General features: G+C 46.4%; 1 protein-coding gene across 1 annotated transcript; it reads right to left on the bottom strand.

Annotated features, from left to right (window-relative positions):
* Window positions 1-392: 392 nt before the first annotated feature.
* On the bottom strand, window positions 393-8,044 carry nrn1a (neuritin 1a; the record flags this gene model as incomplete). The annotated part of the gene is made up of 3 exons (XM_079754300.1): window positions 7,851-8,044; window positions 3,345-3,495; window positions 393-624 (listed from the first exon to the last, which is right to left on the bottom strand). The coding sequence occupies exons 1-3, from the start codon at window positions 7,903-7,905 to the stop codon at window positions 393-395; spliced, it is 438 nt and encodes a 145-aa protein (XP_079610426.1). The 5' UTR covers window positions 7,906-8,044.
* Between the last annotated feature and the right edge of the window lie 410 nt (window positions 8,045-8,454).

Here is an 8,454-nt window from a genome sequence, read left to right as displayed (position 1 = left end):
GGAAGTGGGCACAAATCCGTCCAAATTGCATCATTATTATTTCAAATGAACCAGATGTTAATAATTTGTGGTCAGGGCCGACGAGGTCAGCAGGGTGGCTGTGATTGGATAACCGCTCCCGGGACCAGTCCTCTCGGTGGCTCATGAACCAGGCAACCAGTCTTATTTATTTCTTCTTTTTTTTTTTTTTACAAATCCATTTGAGGGGTTGGTTTTCGGTCGATGAATCGGAAACTATTTTTCTCTTTCTTACAGGGGTAATGTGTTCTCGTGTCAAGGAATAGCTAGCAGTCTTTTTATTTTTTACTTTTTTATGGGGATTTCCTCTTTTTTATTTTCTCTGGTTTCGTGATATTTTTTTTCTTCGTGTTTTCCTTGGTTCGTCCCATCTGCTAGAACGCGAGCCAAGTCACGAGGGCGGAACACGCCGTGAGCATCAGCGTGAGCGCGCGCGGGACGCCGGATCTCGGGGCTCCGTTGCCGCCGCCCGCGCACAGTTCAAACAGGCTCTCGCGGAAATCCAGATTCCGGGACTGCTTTTTCAGTTTCTCCCAAAGGTCTGTTGCTCCTTCCTGGCAGTCCGCCAGCGCTGTGGTGGCACAGGAGTGGAAGTCGTCCCAGTAACTGGCAGAAGAGAGAGGAAGAAGAACACAACACGTGTCAGTCGGATGGTCGTGGTAACACACAGAGGCCCGGGCTGCTACTACACGCGTTGAGTTGTGTTGTTGTGGTGAAATATCCCATCGAATTGAATAAGATAAAAATGCTTTGTTCTTGTACACGAGTTTTAAATATAAAAATCCTCCCTAAAAAAATTAAAAAAAACAATGAAGATTATAATGTTTTTTTTGGGCTTGTTCACATTGTCTCCACTGATTAATGGAGATGAGATGGATGGACGGGCTGGTGTGACTGGCTCTGATCTGCATAACTGTGGCCACAGCATCGGCGCTATACGATCTGGACTAATTGGGGCACATATTCTCTGCATTTTGTGTGAGAATATTCACTGGCCAATTACGGGTTTTCCGTAGTCTCACTTATTTTTAAAATTAATTAAATCTTGATGAATCTCCCCCCCTACACACACACACTCTCTCTCTCCCTCTCTCTCTCTCTCTCCCAGGATCGTCCACCCCATCCCCTTTCTTCTCCCTCCCTTTTCTCAATCAACCATCCGTCCAATTCTCTCTCTTCCGTCTATACCATTTGAGCTACACCACACTACATCTCTTCATCTCACCTTCTACACCCCCCCTCTCTTTTCTCTATCTAGCTCCCCCACTCTCTCTCTCTCTCTCTCTCTCTCTCTCTCTCTCTCCCTCTCTCTCTCTCTCTCTCTCCCCCTGTCTCTCTCTCTCTCTCCCTCTCTCTCTGTGTTTCACACTCTGTCTTGCACCACTCTCTCACCAGGGCCATCTTGTCTTGACACTTTCTCATCTACACCCCTTCTCCGCCATCCTGAAATCTGACACTAAAGGATTATTCTCTATTGGTTTATCCCATCTCTCCTTTCCTGTCCACCGTCTCCCTCGTCTCCCTTTGCCTTCCACTTAGACCGGCTCTTTCCATCCATTGTTGTCTCTCTCTCGCTCTCTCTCTCTTTCTCCTTCTCTGTAGAGTAAGCATGTTTCCTTTGATATTTTTATTCAAACTGAGGTTTTTGAGAATCATCTGCTCTCCTCCCTGCTTCATCAGCTCCTATACATTTTGTCTCATCCTCCTGTTTTCCTACTCTCTCTCTCTCTCTCTCTCTCTCCCCCCCCCTCTCTCTCTCTCTCTACATCCATCCGTCACTCTTTTCTCTCCCTTCTCTCATCACCCGCTTCTCCTCCAGTGAATAAAGGGGTGGGGGGGGGGGGGGGGTAGACCACCAGCCAGCCCCTTGGAGCACACATGCTGCCCTCCCGTATCCGCCCCCACCAACCCCACCTCCCAACCCCTCCCATCGCACACACACACACACACACGCACGCACACGCGCGCAGCACACACAAGCGTATCTAATCCAATCTAGCCTTATTGATGTTGACCTCCTGAACCGCGGCATGTTGACGGCATATCTAGCAGCAATTAACGCGTGTGTTCGTGTGTGTGTGCGCGTGAGTGTGTGTGTTTTTTTGTGTCCGCGCAGGGGACATTAACGTGCAGCTCCTGTCGCGCCTGAACACCGCATTGATGGAGCTGTCACCGGTTTGTATGTGTGTGTGTCTGTTTGTGTGTGTGTGTGTGTGTGTGTGTGTGTGTGTGTGTCGGAGGGTGGAGGAGGGGAGGAAGAAAGGAGGAGGGAGAGAGGGAGAGAGGGGGGGGTATTCTAGCTGCCGCCAGCCATCTGGTGCTCCCCATCTACACCCCGACCCCCCTCCACACACACACACACACACACACACACACACACACACACACACACACAAACAAGCACAAACACACACCCCACCTTCAGTTCTCCATCTAGAGAGCAATACCAACAGATTGGTGTATCTTATCTCATCTTATCTGGTATAGCATATATACCGGTATTTTCACAGCACTGTGTGATTTATTCATGTTGGGGAATATTCATATCCAAAGCAACTTGATGCACAAGCACCAATGGGCCAAAATAGATTTTAGAAATGGTTCCCTTCTTTCTTCTGTAGGATGGCCCTAATGCTGATGCCGTGATTGGTACTGGGGTGTTAGGGGATGCATTTAACCAGCATTTCCTATTGGTTGATGATGATTATGATCTGTGTAACGCTTTGTGTGATATTTTGTTTGTGCTGCAGACTCTACAGCACACCTCTGCTGCTGGTGTGGACTGAGAACATTTAGGGATCTCTAGCCGGGGAACTTTAACGTTTCATTGTCAAGCAGCTGCTGTGAAACTACCATGTGTATGTAGGTAAGCCTGTTTTTGTGATACTCTACCACATACTTAGGTGTGTAAGTTTGTGTGTGTGTGTGTGTGTGTGTTTGTGTGTGTGTGTATGTGTGTGGGTGCTTATGACTGTGTCCGTGCACATGCTTGTGTGTTTTTGTGTGTTTAAGTATGTGTTATTTTCTCTGTGTTTGTTGTGTCTGCACACAAGAAAATTGGCGTGTGTGTGTGTTTTTGTGTGTGTGTGTGTGTGTGTGTGTGTGTGTGTGTGTGGGCGGGGGGGGAATAAGTGTATGTGTGTCTGCGTGAGCGTGCGTGTGTATTTGTGTGTGTGTGTGTGTTTTTGTGTGTGTGTGTGTGTGTGTGATAATGCAAGTTATGTCACAGCAAAACGTGTCACAGCTTTGCTACACAATGGAGCGTGCACAGCAGCGTATACAGACACATGACACACATAGAGGCATCAAAACCAACATGGACCCACGTGCAGATCTTCTGCAGGTTCTGCGTCTCGTCCAGCTCCTGGGGGTAGTTGGCCATGTTCTCCCCCAGCTCCAGCAGACAGTCAGAAAACCCCTTGAACACTGTGTCACATTGTCCCGTGGTGGAACCCTGTACCACCTGCAACAGATACACTGGGGGAGGGACACAGACGGGTGCATGGAGACAGGGAGAGAGAGAGAGAGAGAGAGACAGAGAGACAGAGAGAGAGAGAGAGAGAGAGAGAGAGAGAGAGAGAGAGAGAGAGGAGAGAGAGAGAGACAGAGACAGAGAGAGAGAGAGAGAGAGAGAGAGACAGAGAGAGAGACAGAGAGAGAGACAGAGAGAGAGAGAGAGAGAGATACAGAGAGAGAGAGAGAGAGAGAGAGAGACAGATAGAGACAGAGATGAAGAGATACAAACAGGAAGGATTAGTGGATGTGATTAAGAGCGGGTAGAGGGATAGTGAGATTGTACAGAAAAGATAGGGGGAGAAAGAGGATCAAATTAGGCATCTATGGTATCGGTTTTCAGTTAGATGATTCAGGCTTCTAGATGTACATGAGACATTCTAGGAGTATCTGGCCACCATGATGCATATTCAGAATGTCTCCCCAAAGTAAAGTGAACTCAGCGTTAAACAGATACCGACTATAATTGTTGCTATAATAAATAGCAGGCTACGGTTTAGCAGGAAATCAATAGCAAGAAAACCTGACCGACGTGTCTTCCTATCGATCGCGTCACTTCAGACGTAGTAAATCCTCGTTAATTGTTTGTGTACGTTTGACGCTAATGGGCGGTGCCGGTTCATCTCTCCACGCATTTCAATGTCCGCTCCTCCTCCCACCTCCTCACAGACGCACACATGCGCATACAGACGCATGCCTCTCTTTGTCTGACCTCTGCGAACTCAATTTGGAACTTGTCGAGAGGCGGGGATGGGCGGGAAGCAAGCGACCCCCGTTTGGTTCGTTAAGCACGAGAGTCGGTATAGATTGATGGCTTTTTAACAGCGACCCGTTCGGCGCCCTCGCGGTCCGGTTACGGTCGATTGGTTGTGTCGAGTAAACGCTGCGTGACGCGTAGAACACAGCACGCTTATTAGTGGGCGCACGTGCGAGTATCCACGGATACTGTTGGACTTTTTGATTGATCTGAGTGATGGGAAAAAAAACACAAAAACCCAGAGTTGATCCGTTTGAGTCTGTATAGGCCTACCATCGTAGCGGTGGTGAACGTGTTTGGTTTCCTCCCATTGTTTCTTAATGGTGTGGTGTCAGCCTATAAAACAGGCATTACATCATCGCAAGGCTGCGCCTGTGTTGGGCAGGGATGTGATTCTCAACTCATCATACTCTATCACTGCACAACTCTGTTTTGATCTATCTCAATATTTATCCATATATATATATATATATATATATATATATATATATATATATATATATATATATCTATCTATCTATCTATCTATCTATCTATCTATCTATCTATCTATCTATCTCGCGAGAGTTGGCATTGTACACTTAATTCGTCCCCATCGTCTGCAGTACAATGGCTCCTATTCTCTCTATATGCTTCCTGCCTGTCCTTTATGCGGAATCATCCAAACAACCGACGTACCTTGCGCAACAAGGTCACCATATAGAGCGGGAAAACCGGGCAAGGTGCATTGAGTGAACAGTGCGCGCGCCCTTCTCGCGCCCCCTGCATGTTGACTCTCTAGCTCCCTCTCTTTCCCTCTCCTCGAGCGGGCTGTTTAAACATTAGTCAACGTAACCTAGGCCTATACAACAACCTGCTATTGTATGCTTATATATATATATATATATATATATTTGAACAACTTATTAGCCTCTGGGACAATTTCTTTCCTTCTTCTAAAAGAGAAAGATCACTTCATCTTATTTTTTACTGTCTTGTCATCATTGAACTCGGTTATATCACCTTTCAGTGTCTATTTTTAACGATTAGATCATCGTTATTTTTTTGACACGAACCACCCCGCCTTTTTTTCTTCTCTCCCTAGCGGTGATATTTCTTTGCGTGAGTGAAACCAGGACAGTACCTCGGAGAGACGTGCTGAGGCCGCTACACGTGCGTACACACACACACACACACACACACACGCACGCACACGCGCGCGCGCACACACATTCAAACACATACATACACGAGCACACAATCGCACGCGCTCGTGCATGCGCTGTAGATAGTCCTATTTGCTGGTCAGTGTGCTCTGCCTCTCTGTGGACAAGCATCGGACCAGTTTGGGTCTTAATGTGTCCGTACACTCATCCTATACAGGCCTATAGCAGCCATCAAGGATTAAACCCATCCAAAAAAAATGGTTGAGCTATATAAATCGCAAATAGATTAGGCCAAAACGCACCCGATGTCGAATTCCGTTTGCATAAATATTAATAATCATCTTTGTTTAATTATAAATATTTTAACAATATTCTGCATTTGTAGCACCTGATGCAAAATAGCACGATTTGTTTCATAACATATAGTCTAACATATTCTCCAACATCACAATGGGATTAGTAGACCTACAAAAATAAAGTCTCGAATCGATCCATATTCAAATGGATCAATCTGTAAGTCGTAAAGCTGGACTCGCACTGCAACAGAAGGAAGACGATGGGCTCATGCGGTTCATATGCAAGGCATCCCTGTGTGCTGTGAGTCCTATCACCCCGCTGTATCGGCCCATTACATTCATCCGCACACACACGTTTCGTTAACGCGCTGCAGATCGAGTGCCTGGATGAATGTGAGTTAAAAAAAACACACAGTTATTCCACCGTCGAGGTCATCGGATCCAACAATGTCGAAGTAAAACGAAAAATAACGTATCAACCTGCAGCGGCCGGACGGGTTTTAAGGACACGTAGACCAACGAATGGGACAGCAGACCGCTTTTCGTTTCTAAATATTTTCTCGTGTGTTTATAAAAATAAAAAGATTGCGTATTTCGTTTTTAATCGTTTGTGATGAAGGAGACCTGCGTTTGCTTCGATGCAGAAAACCGAAACAGGTTCGCACCACAAATGCTGGATTCCGTTTGCAACACAGTGCCTCGATAATGTATCGTACTTCAACATGGTTCTCTTGGACATTGTTCTTCATATTTTAACCACATTTTGAATGCACCATACAGATTAAAACATGCAGCGCTCGTGTCGTGTCTAACGAAACCCTCAGCCACCCCCTCTTTATTTCTCTCTCTCCTTCCTTCTGCATCTCTCTCTCTTTATAAATATATATATATATATATATATATATATATATATATATATATATATATATATATATATATATATATAGAGAGAGAGAGAGAGAGAGAGAGAGAGAGAGAGAGAGAGAGAGAGAGAGAGAGAGAGAGAGAGAGAGATATTTTGCCATCTCTCTCTCTCTCTCTCTCTCTCTCTCTCTCTCTCTCTCTCTCTCTCTCTCTGTGTCTCCGTCTCTCTCCCCTTCGGACTCTACAGCAGCAGCGATGATTCTGCGTCTTGAATAATTCAGCATTCCCCTGCTGCCTGAACAACCAGCCAAAGCTAAACGGCTTTCATGGCAGCTACGCGCACTGCGTCCACACACACACACACACACACACACACACACACGCGCGCGCGCGCGCGCGCGCGCGCGCGACACGTACAGCAAAGTTATGCAATACAACACCAACTGCATGTTGTTACATGCAGTTTACGAGGTTTTTTTATCACACAGAAAACAGGAGGGTAGTAAATTAAAGAGATGCAGGAGGAAGCTCGTGTAGCATCCGCAGTATGCGGGCGGGTGATGCTCACTGCAGCGCGCGGAACAATGCGTAGCAGGGACCGTTTTCAAAGTCGTTTAAAAAAAAACACGAGTTATTTTATTCGATAGTCCTAAAATAGGCCGGATAGAATTGTCACATTTCTCCCAACGCTGACTTTGAAGTTTATTATTGCAAGCAAATCATTTAAGTTCTGCAGGCCTGTATGATTTATTCATTTGCATTTTATGGAATTAAAGTAGGCCCTAAATGCTGTGTTGTATTTCTTTTTTTATAATTATATTTTGCTGCAAGTAAGGATTGCACCATTTAGGAGCCGTGAGACGACCCACTGGTGAAGAGGGGAGGCGGGCATCCCCCTTGTTAACACAAACACACACACACACACACACACACACACACACACACACACACACACACACACACACACACACACACACACACACACACACACACTCACACGCCCCCTTCTCATCTACCAACATGTACGTATACATTAAAGTGTTAAAACCGCGTTTATAACTCAGTGCAACGGGTTAACACCGCAAAACAAAAGTTTGTTCTTCAGAATACTAATAGTAATTCTTTCGTGATCGATTCTCAAACGAAAGTGAAAAGTTATCAGTGGTGTTAACTCATAAGAATAGTAGCTCTTCATTGCTACAGAAACAAAGCTATTCCATCAAAGGCCTTATTATAACAACATGCGGGCCTACTCACCGATGTGGATCACGAGGAACACTGTCACACGTTTGACGGACCAGATTACTCCCATCCTACGGGCGGTACAACCATTGGCGTGCAGATCTTAAAAAGTTGGACCGAAAAAACTGCTCAGGTACGCCAGGTTAGACATCGCCGACGGAACCATCCACGCAAGAAAGCTATTCGACAGAATATTTTATGCTCGATTCTTTTTTCTCCCCTCTCGGTCTCCGTCCTCTCCTCTCCGCTCTCGTCTCGTGCTTCCTATCGCCGTGTTTTACGCGCGCCGCTCTGAGAGGAGCAGGGAATGGAGCACACACACACACACACACACACACACACACACACACACACACACACACACACACACACACACACACACACACACACACACCACACACACACACACACCCGACAAGAGAGGAATGGAGCACACACACCTCTCAGAGAGGGAGGGCGGTGATGCCAGAGCTTTTTTTTCCTCCCTCCCTCCCTCCCGCCCTCCCTCCATCCCTCCCCCTTCTCTCTCTCCAAGCTCTTTGGCGGTGTCTCTCAACCTTTTCACACACACAGACACACACACACACACACGGACACACACGGACACACACGCACGCAC

The sequence above is a fragment of the Pollachius pollachius genome (assembly GCF_949987615.1).
Source record: "Pollachius pollachius genome assembly, chromosome: 17".
Classification (NCBI taxonomy): Eukaryota; Metazoa; Chordata; class Actinopteri; order Gadiformes; family Gadidae; genus Pollachius; species Pollachius pollachius.
Note: the sequence above shows the minus strand (reverse complement) of the source record. Positions and strands in the feature narration are given on the sequence as shown.